General features: G+C 48.5%; 1 protein-coding gene across 5 annotated transcripts in view; it reads left to right on the top strand.

The window, feature by feature from the left end:
* Nucleotides 1–23,668, top strand: part of ANKRD26 (ankyrin repeat domain containing 26) — a 915,250-nt gene that overhangs the window by 564,074 nt on the left and 327,508 nt on the right. For all 5 annotated transcript variants that reach the window (XM_069627947.1, XM_069627948.1, XM_069627949.1 and 2 more), the window contains one exon: nucleotides 6,421–6,573. In XM_069627947.1, coding sequence (XP_069484048.1) covers nucleotides 6,421–6,573 — 153 coding nt within the window. The remainder of the gene's footprint in view (nucleotides 1–6,420; nucleotides 6,574–23,668) is intronic.

Raw genomic sequence — 23,668 nt, 5'->3', positions numbered from 1 at the left:
GATATGAGCTGGGCACGGGTCACCTTGGCAGTTAGACGGTTTAATCCTCAGGATAATGTTTTCTACCTCAGTGACAGTGAGCGGTGAGAAGGTGAAGGGTTTAGTGATAGCAGTGTTGGAAGGGGTGGGCCTGGTGGGGGAGAGTGAGCAGTTGTCACGCTTCAGGGTGTCCTGCTTTTCTTTAATTTTGGATTGAAGCATAGAGATTTTGTTTACTAGTGCTTCTTGAATGTTAGCACACCAATTGCTGTCTTTCGTGCATGTGTCTGGAGGGGAGACTGGGGTTTCGAGCTCTTTTAGGATTCTAAAAAGTTCCTTGGAGTTAGAGTTGGATTGCAGGATACGGTTGTTAAGCGATTCTTTTTTAGCAGTAATGATGGCATCTTTATAAGTAAGGGAGGCGAGGAGGAAGCCATCTTTGTGTTCATCAGATGGGTGGCTTTTCCATTGATTTTCCGCACAGCGTTTACCTTTGCGGAGGATTCTTAGCTGAGGAGTGAACCATGAGTTAAGATGTGCTCGCGGTTTGGCCTTCCTAGGTTTGATTGGGGCTATAGTGTCAGTAGCCATGAGCATAGTTTGGTTATAGCTGTCTGCTAGGGAGGTGGGATCAGAACATGAGTTAGTTGCCGCATTAAGGGAAGGGAGTAACAGAGGGTGGAGTTGTTCCTTTGTTATATTTTTTTTATTGCGGGTGGGGAGTGCTGGCGCTATTGGCGTTGGGGCTCGCGGGGTAGCTTCGATGTTAAACGTATGATGTGATGGTCGGACCATAAGCATGGGGAGTTGTTGAGGACCTGGATGTTGCAGTTGGAGCCGGCTAACCAATCAATGGTCCTGCCTTTGATGTGGGTTGGTTCTTGGATGTACAAGGTGAGGCCTAGGTCTATGAGAGCATTCTCCAGATCAGTTGCTACAAGATCTTTAGGGTCGCCACGACCTAGATTAAGGTCGCATAAGATGATTGTGAGTTGTTTTTTGTTTTGTCTAGGAGGAGAGTGGATATTTCACTGACAAAGGTGGGTGCCGGGCCTGGTGGCCTGTAGATAAGGTGAAGGGTGGCCGTTTGGTTGGGTGTTAGTGCTATTTTGATTGACAGCAGTTCAGCTGATTAGAGTTTGGAATCGGCTACCACTCTTAGGTCAAGGGAATTTTTATGGATGAAGGCCACGCCGCCACCTCTAGTTTGTGTAGAGGAGCGGTCGCAGCGCGTGATGCCATAGTCAGGCGGTAAGGCCAGGGCTAGAGAGGGGCCAGATGCGGCATGTAGCCAGGTTTCGGATATGGCAATGAAGTCAAGGTCAGCAGTGGTGATAAGGTCGGCTATGTCAAGAGCATGTGCTGTGAGAGATCTGGCATTGATAAGGGCGCCCTTGAACACAGGCAATTCAACCCCAGTGGTCTTGGTTTTGCAGGTAGCGGTGGGTGAAGGTGGAATGTGTGGGGCTTGCTTAGTGGTGTTAGTGCGGGAAAGACGAATGCGGAATCTGGTGCCTAGTATTATTCCTGAGAATGAGAGGGCAGGGTTGGTTAGGAGTGGGTTTCCTGGCAAAGTGTTCTAGCCAGAGAGCTGGGTCATTGAGGTATTGGTTAATCTGGTTGCTCGGGTGGTGAGCGCCTGCGGTAGTTGCTGAGGGGCTCGTTATGGGGGTCATAGTCATGGTAGGTGAAGCTGGGTGGTGTGGGTTTGGGCAGCCCAAATTATCGACCTCAAGGGTAGGGGTGGTTGCCTTGGGTAGTTGAATGATTAGGGCAACGTGTGTGGCTAGGATGTAGTGCAGTAAAGGGCGCACACTGACGTGCATGATGGAGGTGCTAGTTGCTTGAATGGGGTACCTGTGAGCTAGTTCGCAAGGACAGGATTGGATCTCCTGAATGGAACAGGTGTGACAATGGCAATAAGTGCAGATGCTAAAGTATGACTAGGAGGCTGGGAAAAAGGCATTGCAAGATACAGCGACCATAGGGGACAACACAGATCAAATGTGGTCTATTAGCGACCATAGGGGCCAACACAGATCAGATGTGGTCTATTAGCGACCATGGGGGCCAACACAGAACAAATGTGGTCTATTAGCGACCATAGGGGTCAACACAGATCAGAGGTGGTCGGTTAGCGACCATGGGGGACAACACAGATCAGATGTGGTCAGTTAGCGACCATGGGGGACAACACAGATCACATGTGGTCTATTAGCGATCATAGGGGCTAACACAGATCAGATGTGGTCGGTTAGCGACCATAGGGGCCAACACAGGTCAGATGTGGTCAGTTAGCGACCATGGGGGACAACACAGATCACATGTGGTCGGTTAGCGACCATAGGGGCCAACACAGATCAGATGTGGTCGGTTAGCGACCATAGGGGCCAACACAGATCAGATGTGGTCGATTAGCGACCATGGGGGACAACACTGATCACGTGTGGTCTATTAGCGACCATAGGGGCCAACACAGATCAGATGTGGTCAGTTAGCGACCATAGGGGACAACACAAATCAGATGTGGTCTACGCGCTAATCTATAAGGCATGAACTGGCAGGAGCAAATTGGGCTAAACAGATGTGCTAGGCCAGTGGCAAATGTGGCAAACAATACCAATTTCAATGTGAGGCACAACAAAGTTAGGCTGAACAGATCACCTGAGGTTAGTATCAAATGTAGGCATGACAGGTGAGGGGCAGCACAGCATATGCATATATAGTTCAATAACAGATAACCTGAGGTTAGTATCAAATGTAGGCATAACAGGTGAGGGGCAGCACAGCGTATGCATATATAGTACAATACCAATTTCAATGTGAGGCACAACAAAGTTAGCCTGAACAGATAACCTGAGGTTAGTATCAAATATAGGCATAACAGGTAAGGGGCAGCATAGCGTATGCATGTATAGTTCAAGGAGTGTGTCGCATCATACTGGGCATTGCACAATAAGCATAAATGGGTAAAGCAGAGTACAACAGTACAGCAGATTGGAATATGGGCGCGCAGTGTTAGGACACTGCCGAGAGTAGAGTGGCTGATTTACGTGTCACGCTGTCTGTGGGTCGCCGCCACAGGGGAGCATCACAAGTGGGCAGAGTCACAGAGTATTCCAAAGTCAATAGTGCAAGTTAGTGGTAGTGCAGGTGGCAGGTTTACCTTGCATTGCGAATGGGCACGTACCGCTGGTTGATGGGCAGGAAGGGCAATGGAAGCGTGATGAAGTTGCACCAATTTGAGCATAAGGGCATCGCCTAGCGCCGGTAGCGCTCGGTCAGCTCAGTCAGAGCCTTCTCACGTGAGCCTTACCTCGTGGGCCGGCTCTCTCGCCTGCCGGTGAATCGTGGCGGATTTCGAATGCTGCCTGGCCAATCAGGTCGCAGCTAGGAGCTATGGGGAGGCAGGCAGGGGAGAAGACACGGTGCCTTGGTGGCGGCGGCCATATTGGAATTTGGAGCACCTCGTGTGTTCCAATGGTGAATCTGGCAATAACATGCAGAATGGGCCCTACAGCACAAAACGAATCTGGATGCCGCGATGGATGTAGAGGGGAGGGCTTCACGTAGCGCCTTCAAGATTTTAAAATTAAAAAATGCGGATTTTGCATGAGGGGCACACAGCAGCTGGTAATATGCCCGTGGCCTACCTCTGCGTCCTGGATTCTGTGCAGGGGGGGGGCTGCTCCTGCAGCCTGCCGCATCGCTGGGGAGCTCCTGCTCCTTAGGTGGTGAGAAGTCTCATAAGTCTCGAGTCGACAAGTGGTCGAGAAACCCTCGAGAATCGAGTATCTCTCCGATCCCTCATAAAAAACAAAAATTGTCGAAGTCGGGTGCAACTTCATCGGCTCCGATGTGAAAGCCTATGTCATCGTCGACGCCTCTGTCGAAGGCTTTGTCGAGTGTGTCGAAGGTTTCTTTGACGGTCACATCGAAGAAAACACTGATTCCATCGACAACTTACGAGGAGGAAGAAAGAAGGTTTACACCTTTACCAAGAACAGACTTTTTTAAGTCCATGTCTTCGATTTTTGAGGAATCTGGTTCAGATGAATAAGAGGTCATTCCTTTTGGAGTAAAATTTGGGACTAGACAAATTCCAGAGGAGTTAGTAGATCCTCAGACATAGATGAGAGACCTGTCTGAAACTTTACATTCTGCCAGTGGTGTGGATACATCACCTGAATTAGAGTTTGTTACACCTGATCCGGCAGATCACGCGTATTTAGGGTACAGAAATCTGATGAGTAGGGTGATTGAATATATGGGTTGAGGAAGAGCTTCCCCTACGTTTGAACAGGGTGACATGACAGATATTATAGTCAGAGGACCCCGGAAAGATCCAGTACTCCCCTTTCATAGGGCGTTACAAAGAACAGTGGAGATAAATTGGGAGAAACCAGATAGCATTGCTGCAGTAGACAGTAATCTCCCAAAAAAGTACAGAACTTCGACTTCTGACCTAGAATACCTGAGTGGACACCCTACTTCAGAAAGTTTGGTAATTCAGGCAGCTACTACATCCAGGCAGACAGCATACCCAACCATCACTCTGTCCACGTTCAATTTCACTCAGCGCTCCATGATGTCCAATGGTGCGTGCTGACATCCTTCCATATTGCATCCTTACACACTTTCAGTGTGAGTGTGCATTCGATATTGTTGTCTGAGTGCGTATCATCTCTCATACACTCATTGAGTTATAGGCATGACAACACATAGGGTCTCACACAGGGCCCTTCTCCTACTGTCAAAGCATGACGGCAGTGAGGGGGTAGGAGCTAGGGAAACTTTCATCCAACTGCTCCTCTACAAAAGTATTTAAGCGTTTTGTGGAGAAAGATAAAGGGGGTCTGGGACCCTGAAGAGAAGAAAGAGGAAGAACTGGGAGAAGGTCTATACCCAACAGGAAAATGAACTAGGTATATGGGAAGACTGGGAAAAAGGGAAAGAGACTTCCTCCAAGTTGCATCTTCGTTGTGACAGTACCTGGCAGGGGAGTGCACCAGGTGTGCCCTACACAATTCTGTGGGTTGTATGTGCCACACAAAGCCTGAAGAAAGGCCAGGGGAATTGTAAAGAAGCCAAGAGAAGGGAGTCATTCTCATGGCATTGTGAAAAGCCTGAGAAAGGCCAGGGAAGGGGAATCGCCTCATCCTGGTGTCTGTGTACATTATATGAGAAGCCAAGGGAATCGAGTCGTTTCCTTGGCACTATGAGAATCCCAAGGAAGATCCGGGGAAGGGAGTCATTCCCACTGACTTCGTGAACTGCACAGTAAAGGCCAGAAGAAGGAAGTTGTTTATCCTGGCACTGTGAAAGGTATTGAGAAACCTGAGGAAGGTTAGCGGGAGAGGGAGTCATTCCTCACTACCACTGTGAAGATACAAGACTTGCTTTTCCATGTACAATGGCAGAGTATCAAATCAAGAAAGCTTTTGAGACTTTTGGTTTTGACCTTTGCTTTTTCATCACCCGAAAGTGAACTTTAGTTCATCATCCAGAAGAAGGAAGCCATTCTTCTGGACCAAGAAGATCATCACTTTACATAGTTTGATTTAGAGAGTAAGGGAAGGAAACAGGTTTTCACAACGACGGTGGACTATTTGTTTTTGGACGGACATCCTGATGAAGTCCTTAATATTTGGTTGATGCAGGGAAACCCCTCTTGGTAATAGGGACAGCTAGGATTTTCTTATTTTGTTTTACCAAAAATAAGTCCTTAGCCAAAAATATGCCACCTGTGTGTCAGTCCCCTACTTCTACACCCTCACAGTAGTTAGCAGGCCACAATCTTGATACCACCCTGCATTTTCACCTCATCTCACTGTGATTCCTAGTCAGCCCAGTCACCTAAAGAAACAGGGAAAACCCTGTCTAGTAATCTGATGAATCTAAAATCTTGGTGAAAGTTAGTGAAATACTCCATGACTCCATGTATGGAATAACACGAGACATGTTTACACTAGTAGGTGCTATTGTGTTTGTAGACTTAATACCCACATCATTCGCTGTTACATCAGAATTCATGTTTTCTTAACCTTTTCTTGCAATGTTTTTATGTTTACATTCTTCCTCATACGAGAATCATTTTACAGTTCTCTTTTTTTTCCAATTAAAAAAAGGCCATGCAATGTTCCCACTTAATATAGCCAAAAAATGTGATGGGTGGAAACTTTTGAATTCATCTTAACCATTTGCAGTGATCTGGACATCCTTATACACCACCATTTTGTAGCCAGTATCAGCCATTGCAGAAGAGGACCAGTCATATGCAGTCAGTCTGGTACTGCCACCAATAGCAGCAGTCCAGCCTCAACTGACCAGCAACGTCCCCTATGCATGGAAATACACACAGGTCTGTCTTGTTGGGCTTAATAAGTGAGATGCAGCTATCTTAACCACTGACTAATAACAGCTTAACAATATGCTCCCTAGGCTGAACTGAGGCAAGTGCAACAGGAACTTGTGGATGCGTTGAAAAAACTGTGTATGTCGGAGTCCTGCCTGGAGAATACAATACGGATAAGAACTAATTTGGAAGAGGAAAAGCAACGTTTACTGAATGAAATTAACAAGCTTGAGTCAAAGGTAACATGTCCATATGCTTCTTAACATTTTTGTTATTGTATTGTTAAAACATCACCATTTAATGATATGTTAAATATTGCTTACTGCTAGTCATCCTGCTTTTTAATCCTATGTGTCATCTGTTTTTGTTTGATCTCATTGCATGTCCTAAAGAAGGTGACATGATCCTCTTTCTGTTATGTTATCTTTATTTTTGTGTAGTGTTCACTGCAGCCTATGACTGCTGAAGAGTGGTTGTGCCGGATAGTAAAAGGGCTGGAAGAAAATATATAAAGAGAAGTGTTGGGGGCAGTAGGGGTAATAGCACAAGAATTGGGTTTTTTCAATTTGTTTTTTAGTACTTTTCAAAAAGTAATCTTGCCCTCAATGTTGCTTATAGATGTTGTTCCATATCAGAAGACAGCTTGGAGAGACACTGCAATCTGGTTTGATAAACAAATTAATTATCATATACTCATTATGGACATCATTAGTGTTGAGGGTATTGTTTGGTAACACCTGAAAATAACTCCGCGGTTTAAGGATTGGATCTTTAAGCCAGTTTGCGCTGTGATGAATCTAGGGAATTTGTCTCTTCTTCCCAGAGGGTAGCCACCCCATTTGAGGCTAGAGATGTGTGCCCGCTAAGCAAAACCGTCCCAAGGGGTTTGGGAAAGCGGGATCTCACTGGGAGTGACTCCCCTTGAAAGGACAAGTACTCCCATTCCTATTAGGAACTCCCTCTAAAAAAAATACCTGCCTCCTATACTGGAGTAGAAGAGACTGATGTCATATCCATCGATAGAAACCCAAAACATACTGACAGAAGTAGAAGTACGGCAGCGAGGATAAAGGAACAACCAATCATGAATGGAGAGTGAGAAATTCCACGCAGAGGCGATCCTCTGACAACACCACTTCCTGAAGGGGCAGAGGCACGCTCCACTGCGGAGATGGCGGTGGCATGGAGGCACCAGGACACAGAAGAGAGATGCCGGGAGGCCGGTAGCGGGAAGTGTAATGGAGCAGAGGCGAAGAAGGGAAAAACCCTATGGTACCTGGTGGCGAGGCACGCTGCAGCCGTGGTGGGCCTGTGATCACAAGCACCGAGACCAGAGTGCAAGGAGGAACAAATCACCCGTTCCCAGTGTGAGCACTGACGAAAGCACTGAAGGGGCCGGAATAAGGAAGCCAAACGCTTACTTGATGGAGATGCTGAAGAGAGCAAGGAACAACAATGTTTCCTCAGAGACACCCCTCCGCTGGAGCACACCCGAAGACAGTGAAGGTGCCGGGCTTCCCCAAGATGGAAGGAAGTGACCCAAACAAAACCTGAAAAGGGAAAGAAGAGCCAGTGGAGTAAAATCACTTATGGGTCAGTTCGACACCCATAGACAGAATATTCTAGAGGGTTACGGAAGCCCTAGAAATCCAAGTATTGGACATTGGCAGAAGCTCACAGGACAGCCCCAAGAGCTAAGGGAGTCGGAAGACCACAGCGGTCTTGAGTGCTCTATCGAGATAAGTGGAATGTTGCAAGCTACAAGTAAAAGGGAACCTGGAAGGTTCAGTCAGCCAATCGAAGCAGAGAAACCAGGAGAAATGGGAGATTCCCTTTGTATACAATCGGAACAAGAAAGTGAACAACCCAACTGGTGAAGACTGATTAAGGGAATCATCAATCCATTTAAACAACTTGAGAAATTGTTTATTTTTTTTATGACTTTACGTTTTCCTTGAGGAGCCCAAGGAAGGACTGAATAACATTTCTTGGATGAACTGTGAACACGAACATTGGGATTGTGACACAGACCCTGAAAGAAATCCTGCAATACCAGATTAAGACTGGTACAAAGAAGCCTGAGCAAAGGTCATAGTACGCCGACTTATATTTACAATTATTTTATCCTTAAATTGGAAAGGCCAGGTAGGTGATAGGTTTTGGACTGAGGAAGACAAGTGCCCTTAGTTTAGTTGATAGGAAGGGAAATCCCTCTTAGCAATACAGACAGTTTGGTGTTTTTCTTTTAAGTTAAATAAACACCTTTGAAGTGATGTGTTTGTCTGACTCCTTCTGGTTTGCCACAGTGCACACTCCTCAAAGTCTTCACAAGTTTTCCAAAGCTGCTTTGGATGGTTTGTCAGAGGGACTTCAACAGTAGTAACCCTACAGTGCCAACTTCTTTTTGTTGTGCTGCGCTGGTTCGTCAATATAACTACTATGATATGGAAGCTCCCTGAGCACCCCATTTCATTCCCCCAGTGTGGTCTCTTACACAGAGTGTGCTGCGGAGTATGCTTGTGGCAGATAGGTTTTGTTTATGGCTACACCAACCTGTGACCTTTTTACTGCATTAGTAGCCAAATGTACATATTAGCCAAGTGTACATACGTAGTGGCCATTTGTGTACTTATGCATATTAAAAGACTGTGCAACAGCAGTTTTGATTTGTGGTCTTTCTTTGTTTCATTGGACCATGAGAAATGGCCAAAATGGCGTTTCTGTCTTGATAGACTCTGGACAGACCCTACCCAAGAACCATTAATTTGACTGTTGTCTGGTTTTGGCTGGATGAGTATCTCAGACATCTTAATCCACGTTTGTGTGTGTATGGAGATTGGTTGGCTATCCAGGATTGAATGGCTGCCAAAATCCGTGGGTTGCAGGGAGGGAGGTGGGCAGGGGTCGGTGGAGGGCCTCTTAGCCCTCATTAAATTTGCTGGCCCTAAAGTGTGCGCATCTCTGCTGCCTGGCTGCTCTCCATAATGGCTTGCTGATGCTCCGACACTATCTCTGCTTAATCATGGAACGTCTTGGATCACCTCCTTTGTGGAGGGACCATTCCTTCATCCTTGGCTTGACTCTGTGCCCATCTGAGACTCTTTTGATCTTCTTGGTGAGTTTTCATCTATGCTCCTTAACTTCTTTCGCTGCTGCAGTGCCTCGTCAATTTTGGTCCTCTGAATCGCGGATATGCCTTGTCGAAGGCTGCCATCTCCAGGTGGCTCTCTCGATGAATCATGCACTGTCATCAGCTAGTTAAGAGGCCTCTTCCAGGCCAGCCGAGAGCCCATTCCACAAGAGCCATCGCAGCAACAACAACGTTTCTCTCTGGTGTGCCCCGGCTCAACACCTGCAGGGCTGCTATGTGGAGGTCCACGCACACCTGCACAAGGTTCTACTGCGTTGACAGGGATTCCAGGGAGAAGTCCCGAGTTGGCCAAGCGGTGCTATGCAACCTGTTCAGTTCAGGTGAGTCTGTTCCAGAGGTGAGCGTTATTGCTTCTGTTAAGCCTTGCCACCTCCTGTGGTTGTGTATATGTACTGCTGTGTAATCGTTATTCATGATTAATAAATGAATAACAAAATAAATAAATGAGCATGTGAATCCATGCCAGACCCCAGGCTGGAGAAGGTTTGATTTGCTTACCTGTAGCTATTGTGCTCCAGCATGGGTCTGGCATGGATTCAAGTATGAACCCTCCCTCCTTCCCCACAGTGGCTCTTCCTGGTTTATACTGCCACTTTACTTGCTTACCAAATATGAAGATGGCCACCAGGGGTGGAGCTTAGGGAGAGGACTGTCCTTGGTTGGGGCAGTATGACCCAGGTGACAGTGATTGATTGGTTTAGAGAAGAAATAGTTTAAAAGTGATTTTTGTTTTCTTTTACTGAGGATTCCCAGCCTGACGCAAAGGAATATTTATGAGCACGTGAATCCATGCCAGACCCATGTGGGGAGAAAAATAGTTACAGGTAAGTAACTTAAACCTTCCCGTACCTGAACAACTGGTTGATCCGAGGGAAGTCGGCGGAGCAGGTATTGTCCCACCTGGAGGACGCCTGTTCACTACTCCACAGGCTGGGCTTCTCCCTGAATTTGAAGAAGTCCCACGGGACACCGGTCCAGAGGCTTCAGTTCATCTGGGCAGTCCTAGACACCTGGGTAGGGAAAGCCTGAGCCTCCCGAGGAGAGAGTCAACAGCATTGTGCAGATGGTGAACCTGTTCTGGAACCACGCTGCCTTACCAGCAGCTTCCTTCCTCCACCTCTTAGGCCTCCTGGCATCCTGTATTTTCCTAGTGCCAGAGGCCAGGCTGCGCATGAGATCTCTACAATGTCTCCTAGAGCGCCAATCCCAGTACCTCAGAATCCTCACAGATTCCCTCAGGGTGTGCAGGTCTGTGTTCAACTGCCTTGGTTGGTCGGCCAACAGTAGCAATCTCATGGCGGGGAACCCCATTTGAAATCCATGGCCTCAGGCCCATGTGGTCATAGATGTGTCTCTGAAGGGTTGGGACACTTACTGCAAGGACTTGCAGGTGAACGGCCTTTGGTCGGCAATGGAAGCCAGGTGGCACATGAACATGCAGTAGGTGCGAGCTATCACGTGGCCCCTTAGGGCTTTCAGCTAGTCTCTGAAGGGGAAGCATGTCCTGATTCTGACGGACAATAAAGTGGCCATGCAATAACTGAACAAGCAAGGTGGCATGCTCTCCCTCCCCCTCTGCAGAGGCGATGCAGCTGTGGTTCTGGCTATTGGAGAACCGGATCTCTGTCTCTGCAGTTCATCTAGCGGGGACAGAGAACAGTTTGGCGGATGCTTTGAGCAGGCAGAGCATGGTCTCACATGTGTGGGAAGTGTGCTAGGAAGTCCTAGAGCCTTCTCTCGCTGGGGTACCCCACCAGTGTAACTGTTTGCCTCAGAATCCAACAGGAAGTGCAGACAGTTTTGCTTGAGGGAATTCCCAGCTAACAGGGCGCTAGGAGACGTGTTTCTGGTGGATTGGACCTAACCTCTCCACTACTCCTTTCCTCCGATTCCCATCATCCCCTGAGTTCTCAGGTGGTTGAAGAGGTTTCGAGCAACTATGAGCTTGATCGTCCTGGACTGGGCGAGGAGGACATGGTACTCTGACCATCTGCCCACCTCTCCAGTTGCCTCGATCTCCTGACCCAGTCGGAAGGTCGGGTGCTTCACCCGAACCCGGAATCCCTCAACCTACATACGTGGCTCTTGAGAAGATGAGGTATGAGAACTGGAGCCTCTCTGAGGCGGTACTCGAGGTGTTGCAGGCTGCTCGGAGACCATCTTCGAGATCCCTGTATGCATGCAGGTGGAGAAGATTTGAGGCGTGGTGCAGGGAACATGAGATTGATCATATCTCTTGCCCCACCATTACAGTGATTGAGTTCCTTCTGTCACTGGCCTCTGCGGGCCTTCAGGTTACCACAGTCAAATGATATTTGGCGGCCTTGTCTGTGTTTAAGAGGTCCCCGTATCAAGGTTCATTTTTTACGATCCCGGTTATGGCCCAATTCCTGAAAGGCCTTGTGAATATGTTTACTCTAACTCCCTTATTTCTCCCAGATTGGGATTTAAATCTGGTTTGGACTTTCTTGATGGCGGCTCCCTTTGAGCCCATGCACCCCTGTTCTTTGCGGCTGCTCACTCTGAAGACAGCCTTCTTGGTTGCCATTACATCAGATAGGGAGGTCAGCGAATTGCAGGCCCTTTGTTGTAGACCCACATTTTAAGCGATTCTTTCGGGAAAAGGTCTCAAAGTAATGCCAGGGTTTCTGCTGAAGGTGGTATCTGAGTTGCACCTTTTACAAGCCATAGACCTGCCGGTCTTTTACCCACTGACACACCCTTCTAAGGAAGAGGAGCACTTTCATCAGCTGGACCCCAAAAGGGCCTGGTTTCTATGTTGCAGGGACGTCAGAATTTCATAAATTCGATTAGCTATTTGGGGCTTGCTCTCTAACGTGAAAAGGTCTGGCTGCTGTAACAAAGCAGACGCTATCCCTGTGGATTATTTTGTGCACTGCAGAATGCCATCAGTCTGCAGGCAGGGACCTGCCTCCTGGCATCAGGGTGCACTCGACCAGAGGGGTCTCTGCATCAACGATCTTGCAAAAGGGGGTCCCAGTTATGGATGTTTGCCATGCGGCAACATGGTCTTCACTTCATACGTTTACCAGTTACTACAGTCTGGAGGTTGCTCGTGGGACTGATGTGCGTTTTGGCAGGGCATAGCTCCAAAATCTGTTACTGTGAACTTTCTTGCCGCCTCCATTGTTCCACTGGTTGGGGAATCTGTGGGAGAAAGGCAATTGAAGGAGAAATGACTAATGTTCTTTCTATGGATTCTTCTCCTGCAGATTCCTTATCTCCCCTCCCATCCATCCCTGCTGTTAGAAACCGGAAGATATCTCACACGCTAGTCCCCGGAGATGGACACGGCTATCGCTATTGGATCCAGTTCCTGGGGGTGACCAGTGGGGAAGGATCACCTGGATGGAGGGTGGTCTTCGGGGAGTGGAAGTGGGACACCAACTGACGAGGACGTGGTACCCCCTTCCTTTATAAGCCCCTTTTCCCCTCCTGCCCTTTGGGATACTTAGAAGCTCCCCCCCCCCCTTTCCAACACAAATACTTTCCTACACACGTGACAGACAACGGACTAACACCCGATCCGCTTCCTGGCATGTCCCAAAACAAGGGTCAGGCTGAGTCAGGCAATTGACAATAACTACGCACACCTGACGGCCATTTCCCTTGCACACAGGGATAAAAGGCAGAGCATGAAAGCACACTTCAAGGAAGGCCGAACAGCTACACCGGACCGGAGGTTCAAATGGAGGAAGAAACGCGGCGAGACCTGGAGGGACGACAAAGGGGGAACTGCTCTTGCCCTTTTCGATTCAGACCCGCAAAGCCTCCGTAAGGGAAATCCTAAAACCGGGAAGTCCAGCTGGTGTGTGGTGTGACAGCTGTCAACGGCACATGGGGCTCCCCCGCGCTGTTAGCCAAAGCGGAGAAAGCGCTTGCTGCTGTAGTGCCTTCTTTGACTTCCGAGACAAGAAACTGACAGTTCAGCAGAGCCAGTGAGTCAACGAAGACCGATAGTAAAAACCGAATTGTGCTGGGCCCAAGGTTGCAGGCGCTAACCTTGATGAACAAAGATTATTTGGGGTGCCTGTGATTAGGTTGCTGGGGGTAGTAGTAGGCCCAGGAGTGTGCTGTACTCAAAAGGGCCTGCCTTGTCCCTTGCTAAAAAAAAGTTGGGAAGGGGGACCCCAACCATACCACCCTGACTTATCATTTTATGAACACTTCTTTCTTTCCTTGAGACCATTATCCCACACTATTTTGTAACTTAGTTGTAAGGATTGGCAATAGGTTTTTTAGTATAGGCCCTTTTTATTTGCCAAGACGCCACTGGGACTGCCTTATTATTTGATGTTCATAGCTTGCTCCCATCTTCGATCTAGGTTTAGATTAGGTGTTTTTCTCACCCATTATACAATTTAATAAACACCCTTGAACTGTGATCACTTGTGTCTGTCTTTACTGTTGCCACCATGAGTTCCTTAGACTGTCAGAACGTGTTGGCAGTTGGTGTGCATCTATCTTAGTGAGTAGACACCTGGTGATGGTCCCGGAGTGACCGCTTTCTGTCTGGCAAGCCGCATGTTTTATCAATTAAAAAAAAAAAGATTTTTTATTGATTCTGGCTTCTGTGAGAGTCTTTCTGCAAAGTTTTTCATCCTGTTGAGATGCTTGTTGTTAACATCTTATTGGCTGTTTTGCCTTCTTTTCTCGCTATTTTCCTCTGTAGTGGTCGAGCTCGGAAAAAAGGGGGGGACCTGAGTTGTGGGACATAGTGACGTGGGGTATGTGTATATGTGTGTGTATATATCACGCCCGCTGATCGAGCACTAAGCAAGACGGATCGACAGCCATGTCGAGGTCCACTACGCCTCCTGCCGAAGTTTTTTCCAAGCAGCAGAGTTAGATGAGGATATCTATCAGATGAGGAATCTGCGGGAGAAGAATCCATAAAAAGAACATCACAGTAAGTAATTTCTCATTTGCACAAACCTTGGCCTTGTTTTCAGTCTGTGACTCTGCGCACTCTGCAACGACATTATCATTGAATATTTTGAATTTTGAACTAACTTGGAGAACAACTTGTGCATGCACTACTAGAGGGCTCCAGAAAAAACATCTTTACCAGTCACCTTTATTATTTGCCCTTTATATAGTCTTTATCAAGAATGATCAGGATCTATAAAACTACAACTCTTAAGTATGGAATGTGGAAGGGTACATCATATAAGCCGCATTCTTCAAGGGTAACATAGGCTGCTCACTGCACCCAAATAGTACAATTCCGGCAACTAAATTGTGTGATGTCGAAAGAAAATGTTGGAAAAAGACCTCAATCAATGTGCTAGCAGCTAGTATTATTAACAATGGTATTATAGTGAAACTATGGGTCTCATAAGTCTGCCAGTCTGGAAATAAGGGTGCCGGTAGCAGCGTACTGGCACCCTTTCCGGACAGGCAGACTACAACTCTGCTTTTCGGGGCCTCAGCGCCCAGCAGGTCTCACCTGCCGGGTGCAACGGCCCCGGAAAGCAGAGTTGTCATGGAAGCACCAGCACCGTTAGCAACGGTGCTGGTGCTTCCGTGAACCCATTCCCGTTGAGTCCTGTTGGACTCCACGGGAATGGGAACTTCTCGAATCCACTGCCGATATCCCTGGCCCCGGGACTTGTAATGTCCCGGTGTCACTGGGATATCAGGCAGCAGATTCGGTGTTAGGGGGACGACGGCAACCCGCCGGTTGCACCAGCGTGTAACCGCCATCCTCGTAATGAGGCCCTATGTGTCATCTTTCCACTGTCACAACCAAATAAGAATTGATGTAAAAGTTTTGGCTTCAATCAGTGCCTTACCAACAACATTTAGAAATTACACAGACATCTTCTGTGATTATAAAATAAATGCTTCCTGATTTTGAGACCAAGATTCTAAATTATAGTAACGGATAGTATTAGCTCATACAAATTACAAAGAAACCAGAAAATTCAGTTATCAATTTTGTGGTTTAATGTCCTTATATCACTCTTCCATAATAGTTGTAAACTGTGTTTTTAAATAGTATATTAATATTACAAACATATTCCCCAAAAAATATCTGGCTGCACAGCAGTGCCCCATAGAGCCATGACAGTGACATGGACTAAGCCATCGCCCCCACCATGTGCATGTCACCCAGGGAGGGGATGTGGGGCCATGAAGGACCACAATCATGCATGTCAGACGTAAACTACCCTAGCATGGACACCCTGCCCTACCCACACACAGGCCAAAGACCAACAGGCCATGGGTTTCACACCCATCAGTACAAGAAACCCCATTACGCTGGGTCCACATGCATCCTCCTATGACCAACCATGCACATTAGCCCGTATGTGTGCGAGCTTGCACCATACCTGACAACATTTCCTATGTCCCCTAGAGGCACTCTCGCATCACCAAAGGCATCCGAGGAGGAGGAGGAGGAGGTTGTTGCAGGCCCATCAGAGAGCAGCGCTTTCAGGCCCACAAGGTCTGCTGCCACCAGCACCCACACGCGCAGCCGGAGGCACAGACACTGAGGCCACACCTGCTGGCAGGGCGACTGAGGAGCCACAGGGGGACACCAGCCCAGTGTCACTACCTGTCAAAGGGCCACACTCCCCGGAGAGCCCTCCATACCGCCAGCGCGCATGGACACCAGAGTCTGATGTTGATACTCCCTCATATGGCTCGTCTGCATACATCCCTAGGCCAATGCAGAGCCCCTCACCCACACAGCACACTCCAACACGCAGCATGCTGTTGCGGAGGCTCGAGGACATGGAGCGCAGACAGCAGGAGATGGAGGAGATTGACCACACACACTCCGCACACTTGCAGGCCAACATAGCCATGGTGCGAAACAGGGCAGAGACAGCGGCCAACCCGTCCGCCCTGACACTGTATGCCCAACGGGTCAGGGAAATTACACAATGTGTCTCTGCACTGGCAGGGGCCATCCGGCAGAGCATGGAGGTTTAACGCCAGCACAACCTTGGGACAGGCTCCATCCCATCCACATCAACCGCACCCACAAAGGGGTCACAGCAGGGGACACTGCAGCAACAGTCACAGTGCCTCCTGTGCCCAAAATCACCAGGGGCTGGCATGAGTGGGAGCGGGCGGGAAGAGGTCAGTTTTGAAGGACTCTGGGACACTGATTGCCATGAGTGACCATGCTGGGAAGTTGGTGGTGGGAGGGGGGATTGTGTGATGGGGAATTGCTGTGGGTGGTGGGAGGGGGGATTGCGTAATGGGGAGTTGGTGCTGGAAGAGGGAGGGGCTTTGTGTGATGGGGATTTAGTGGTGGGAAGGGGTAGGGGATAGTCGGGGCACTTCACTACACAAAAATGTTTCACTTCATCAATGCGAAGACATTCTTGATTGTGTCATTGTCCTGTTTATTGTGTGGGTGGGGTCACACCGTCATGCATGGCATGTGCCATGTGAAGGTGTCAAAAGAAGATATTGTCGATCAGTCCCTGGCGTGCCAAACACCCATCCCTCACGTCATCTCTGGCAATGCGGGCATTTGCCTCAGCCATAGGCACTGCTTCCTCATCCGCTGTGGGCGGTTTATCCACGTCGGGGGTGTAGTGAGACATTTCTCTTCAGGCAGATGTTGTGCAACATGGCACACACAAGCACAATTGTTCCCATTTTCGCTGGAGCGTACATCAGGGCTCCACCAGTACAGTCGAGGCAGCGGAAACGTGCCTTCAGGCGGCCTAATGTACGCTCGATGCACACACGGATCCAGCTGTGAGCAGGGTTGTAGGCAATATCCTGCAGTGTTTGTGGATCACGCAAAGGGGACATTAGCCAGGCAGCTGTGGGGATCCGGAGTCACCTGCATGGGGAAGGCACAGGCATTAGACACGGTGTAGGGTGTGGTGGTGGACATACACAATATCAGCTCTATGGACTACTTGTGCATTCACATTGACCTTAATTTCACATCATGTGACAATTCCATGTCTGTGCACGCATTGTCACTCGTGTCAGGCATTGTTCGTGCTCCAAATGCACCCAGTTCCCTTGCAGCAGATGTTATGTAAGGTGTCTGTCGGTGACATGTGCAGCGGACATGGTGGCTGTCATGTGGCAGTGTATTTCCACCATGCATGTGGCATGCTGGGTACCCCATGGGCCCTCCCTGGACATGTGGTGCCGGTCTCACATGGGTGCTTGGCTGTGGTACTGGCACGGTGTTTGTTGTGTGGAGCAATATGGCCATTTGTCAGCATTGATCTGGTACGTGCGTGTTGCATTGTGGTACCTGTAGTCATGCTGGTATATATTGTTGCTACTGTATGTGTACTACTGCTTCTCCACGCAGGTAAGTACGACAGGTGCATGCTCCTTGGTCTGTTCTGTGACGATGGTGTGGGAGGGGGTGTAGTACAGATTTCCCAATCACTTGTCATGCCATCCTTTGTGTAGTCATTTGCACCCCCCCGCCCGCCCCCATTTGGACACGTGCTTCTCGGCGCATGTGTGCTGGCTTTTCTCACTGTTGTCCTCTGTGCCTCTCCATGTATCCTGGCAGTGTGCTGTTCCATGGGACGATGGCATTGTGGCTGGAACCACGGTAGCGGATACAGCAGCGATTGATGTACACGTTGGTGTCACAGGTCACCTGAACATTCATGGAGTGGTTGTGCTAGTGGTTTCGGTACACTGCTTCATTAGAGCAATGGCATGGAACTATGCCTTCATGGCATTGCCCTGGGCTGGGGTGGTAGGCTGTGAGATGTGGTGTTGCACTTGCCATAGGAGGGCTTAAAGCACCTGGTCCAGCACTGTGCAGAATGTGGGCTGTGCCATGCCGTGCTTCATGGCCACAGAGTGCTGGAAGGTGGCAGTTCCAAGTGGTTGTAGGGCGGACTCTAGCTTCAGCTGGATGTTGATCCTGCTCTGTCATATCCTGTGTTGTGGTGGGCAGCTCCGTTATGGTCTCCCTGTTGAGGCTGTACAGGGTGAACTGGCTGTCGGTGAAGGTCCAGGGCGAGTGCCTAACCATGCGGACCGGTGCACGCCTTATTTGGGCTCGGACCCCCCCACCAACCCCTTACTGTACTATTTCTAGGTGCAGCATGAGCAGCTGCCTGTCCCAACTCACAGTGGCTAGTGGCAGCATGGTGCTGGAAACAGTGTTTGGGGTAGGGATGTGCCTTATGTAGTCCTCTGGGGTGGATGGGATCACCTGTGGCTTCATTTCAGGCACCTGTGTTCATTTACCTCCAGCTGGAAAGCTGTATAACTGCTGTGTTTTCAGCAGTATTTGCACCAGCTTTCGCCACTAATTGCACTGGACTTGTGATGCGGCTCTGTTTGCGCCTTGCGTGGCTGGCTGTAATTGCGCGGGCTGTAATAGCGCCGGCTGCTTTGCTTTTGCAGTCGACAGTATTTGCGCCGGCTCATGATCCAGCAAAGCGGTCTTGGCGGCGCTAATTCAGTTACCGCCACTTTTAAGGGTTGCCGGCAGACTTGTGATGAGGCCCATAGATTCAAATGAATCACATCACCATGGATGGATGTCACTTCCTCTTGCATTTCCTGAGTGCGCCTGTCAACAGAAAACATTGTGCCTCATTACAATGAACCCGTAGGCCCCTTAAGCGAAGTAACGATTTATTTGATGGATGGGGATGCAGAATTTACTCTGACACCAATAATAAGACCGACTCAGGAAGTTGGCAAAACATAACTTGTTTCATTAGCAATTATCTAAAACAGGGAGTACAATGAACATCAATGGACATTCACCCAAATCTCTCCCAAGATGTCTCAAAGCATTTCATAAAAAAATTAGATTTATATAATGAAAATTCATCATCATTGACGTCATATTACGTGGCAAAATAAGAAAACCTACTTGGGGTTGTGGTTGGTCTACGGGGAAAATCTAGGTATACTTTCTATGGGGGATAGGATGACAATTGGGTCTCTAGAGTCAGGTCATGAAATACGCAACATTTTATTGGCTTTCAAACTATAGGGCCCTTTACTACGTGGCCCTCTACAATTGGTTGGCACGCTTGTTCCCTTCTGTAATATTCTACTCGCTAGCGGCACGCAAGCTGGTACCCCAGGTACTTGTGGGTGTACTGACCATGCCTTCCCACCTAAATAATCTATCATCACTCCAGCGGTCTGCCATTCAAATTGTCTTTGAACTCAGCTCTGCAAAGTATCACTGCGCCTGAGAATAAAAGGGAGTGTGAGCACAGTCTTATCTTCAGTCTCGATGTAGGTTGCCCAAGTCTAATTCCATCTAGACCATGTGACAGGAGACCTTGTTTTTAACTCCTTCTTCGTATTTAATAGTAGTAAATGAACAAAACCTGGCACTCATTGTTTTTCCATTACACCTCAAGAGGAGCTTGCCTCACTTCTCCCGTTCATTGTATCTTCTCGAATAGATAACCAGTCTCTTGGCTGCCTCAACCCTTGACACTGGGCCAGACAAGCCTTCTCGATTCTTCCTCCATCATCAGTTGTTTTCTTCTACTGCGCCACACTTTCAGCCCTTTCGCTCATGGGGTCCTAGTTTGCTTAAACACGACATGGAATGTTAAGATGGATTTCTGAACTCTGACCTGGTGGGCAGAGGTTCAGAAGGCCAGCCTAGTAACCTCTGGACAAGCCAGACCCATCAAGGTAGCTATGGTCTGCGGTTGAGACTAAGTCTCAGGAGGGGTGAGGGTGACTGAAAGACCTCAATGAGCACACAGAGCAAGGACACTTACAAATGACTCCCAGACAGGTGTATATATCAAAAATATAAACACATTTATTACAAGGCCTTTCTAACTAGACACAAAGTAAAAGAATCACAGAAATACTAAAAACCAACACAACACAATCAATACAAGATATATACAAGACCGTTGGAGTCTAAATGGTTAAAGGCACAAATTATGTTCACAACCTGGAGGGGAAGGAAAATAGGCAGTGCGGATAGTCTTTAGTCCCCTTCAACATCAAACACACACCTAACTAAGAGGCAGTCCAAACCCTGAGAAGAGAGGAGCCTTATGCTCAATAGTACATATAGTGCAGGCGCACGCGGTTGTTCCAATGGGCAAACGGAGTCTCTTCAGGGGTCTCTAGCAGCTCGGGGAGGTGGGTGAGGCGATGGAGAATAGATTCCCACTATTCGAGGAGGGCCTCCACTTGAAGGCAAAGGTGATTCCAAGGATCAGGAATAGTTTGCTAGTTCACAATAGCAGTGGAAAGGAGATGGACCTCCAGGGGCCACCCGTGCGTAAAAATGGATGGAGGCGCTAGGGGCCACCGGTTAGGGGTGCGATTACTCACCGACCCCCAGCGCACTCCGGACCAAACTTCACCAGTCGAGTCCACTTCGGTTGCAGGTTCAAATACGGCAATATGAAGGCTCTGCGGCTTTCAGTTCTGAAGATGCAGTGATGATTCCCAAACTGAATAGTGGCGATTTCTCCGCTCCTGATGGAAGGATCAGGGCAGTTTCACTGCAGCAGGCTTCAGGGGCAAGAGGGTCACAAATGCAGCGCACCTACAAAGATCGTTGCCACGGCTGGGCCACACGGTAACCGCGTTTGCTCCGGTCCTGGCGCACTACTCTCACTTCAGACCTGGGAATGCCATGTGTTGGGAATTCAGTGTGACGGTGCCGGGGACAAAGAGCAAGCAGTATACCAAGTTTCGAGGGCCTCCTCGAAACGACGGCAGAGACAGAGAAAAGGTCCTACGTAAGATGGTCAGCCCACTGGTTGGCCCAGGGACACTTTCGAGAAGGTTTACTTGCAGGTTTTGTTGAAGGTGCCGAGAATAGTTGGTCCCACTATTCCAATGGGTCGAAGCGTCTTCGCAGACCTTCTAGGACGACCAGATGCAGAGGGGCCCCACGGGACGACAGCAGGCTCGGGGTGCCAAACCTTCCAGCGGTTCCTCGACTCTGCTTCTTAGTGTCAGGAAACTTGGATCCTATCCTTCGTTCAGTGAGAACTCCACAGATCAACATGGTATGGGTGTTTTCAGCCTCCTCTTATCCAAAGTTCCCTTCGGGCCAAAACGGAGAGGACCCAATGGGAGATCTGCTAACAAACACACACTCCATACATGGACCAATCATGGACCACAGTGGTCCCAGGCATTCACAGCGCTCCAGACTCTCTGGCACCCAGGATGTGTATTGGGGACAGACACCCCAGCCCACAACCTGGAGGCACACACACAAGGCATGCAGAACCCCACGAAAGCTTGGAGTTTCGCAGGAAACTGCATGACCAAATAAGGACTGACCTGGGTCGACTTCACCTGAGGGAAATCAAAGGGGCAAGATGGCCAACCGACAGGACAATGAACCTCGTGGCATGGTCATTTTGGAGCCAGGCTACCTATTCATGCCAAGCGCGGTAAGCGCGGTTAAAATGGCAGGAAAGGGTTAAAATTACATGAAAAGATAAGCTGCCACCAGTCCTGTCCATGACACATCTGCACATCTCCCAAAATGTCCTACGAGAGTATCTAGCGTCTTTGGAAATGACTGAGACCCAAGTGCACTGTACTGCAAGGTACATTGTGCACTTGTTACATGTTGCAGAAAAGTTGCAACATTGGAAAAGGACTAAGGGTAACAGTCTCCAAAGCCTCCTGGTACTGACTGTCATAAGTACATGTCAGTTTCCCCATAAAAAGTGAGCGAAAGCCCAGAAGAGTGCAGCTGAAGGCTGTGCTTCTCTGGCAAAGTCAGACTAAGGTGTTTAAACAGCAGCAAAAACTTTGGGGGTGTACAACTGGAGGGAAAATTACATATACAATTAAATCTTTCCTAATGGCTTGTATTTTCTTCAGTGCTTTTCGCACGTGCAATCTTCATTCCTTCATCATCTCTTCTTGGTGCGTCATCTCTGCTTTAAGTGACGTCGCCAGTCTCTTGCCTTTGTCACTTCACACTTCTTGAAGAACCTCCTTTAAGAGGCTGTCATTTCTTCGTGGATACGTTATGTAGGGCTTTCTTAATGGATACCTTGTTTCGAGGATCCATCATGGGATACATACCAATACTGGCGTTGTGCATGTCGCAGTTTCCGGCTTCCAACATATAGGACTAACAGGCAGGAATTCCGGAAGAGGCATTTGGCTCCTCCTCTACAAGTCTGGCGGTCTGGAAATAAGGCTGCAAATAGCAACATACCAGCACCCTTTCCGGACCGCCAGACTACAAGAATGCATGTAGGGGCCACTGCTCCAGGCAGGTCTGACCTGCCAGGACCACCGGCCCCTGCGGGCATTGTTTCCACGGAAGCACCGGCACTGTCAGCAATGGTGCCGGTTCTCCAGTCTTCCCATTCACGTGGAGACCTTTGGGACTCCACAGAAATTGGGACTTAAGTTCCCGCCGCCTGACATCCTTGGCCACCGGGACTTGGAATATCCCGGTGGCACCGGGATATCAGGTGGCAGAAACGGTGTTACGAGGTCGGCGGCAACCCGCCGTTAGTGTCAGGCTGAGAGTTATCCTGTGTCCGCGGAAGCTGCTAAACCCCCGACAATTCCCCTGAAGTGTAATCCTCAGAACCCGATAATTCTCGGCTCTGTTAACTATACCCCAAAGGGAAAGGGGGAAGTGGATAACATAAGAAACACCAGGCTGGCGACGTTCTGACTAGCTGATGCGGAACCTGCAGTGAATACATAAGAACATACAGAATCCTCAAATTACTTCGTTTATTTTATTTAGTATAGCGCTCCAGACCCAGGGGTAAATGGGTGCTTAAGGACAAGTTACAGAGTTACAATATACAAGCAGTTATACAATTGTGGTGAGAATATGCCATATATGGTATGTACAGGCAGGTAGAAGAAGCATTTCAGATTATGTACAATATATACAACAAGAACTAAGCTTATTCTATCTAAGGGTTTCCTTCTCCAGTAGCCAGCTAATGACTAATTTTCTGAACAATTGGAAGGATTTGACCAGTTTAATATTCAGTGGCAAGGTGTTCCAAAGTTGAGGAGCGAGGACAGTGAAGCTCGAGCCTCCCGCTCTTTTGGCGGTGAATCTGGGCACGATGAGGCTGAGGGTATTAGATGATCTGGTGACTCTTGTGTTGGGTTTAAGAATGAGTTTGTTAGTCAAGTATTGGGGGGTTAAGTGGTTTAAGGCTTTGTATGTGGGGCAAAGGGTTTTTAGGTCAATTTTCTGCTGA

The sequence above is a fragment of the Ambystoma mexicanum genome, chromosome 12, assembly GCF_040938575.1.
Source record: "Ambystoma mexicanum isolate Mex_15411 chromosome 12, UKY_AmexF1_1, whole genome shotgun sequence".
Lineage (NCBI taxonomy): Eukaryota > Metazoa > Chordata > Amphibia > Caudata > Ambystomatidae > Ambystoma > Ambystoma mexicanum.
This window is presented reverse-complemented; position numbering and strand designations above follow the sequence as displayed.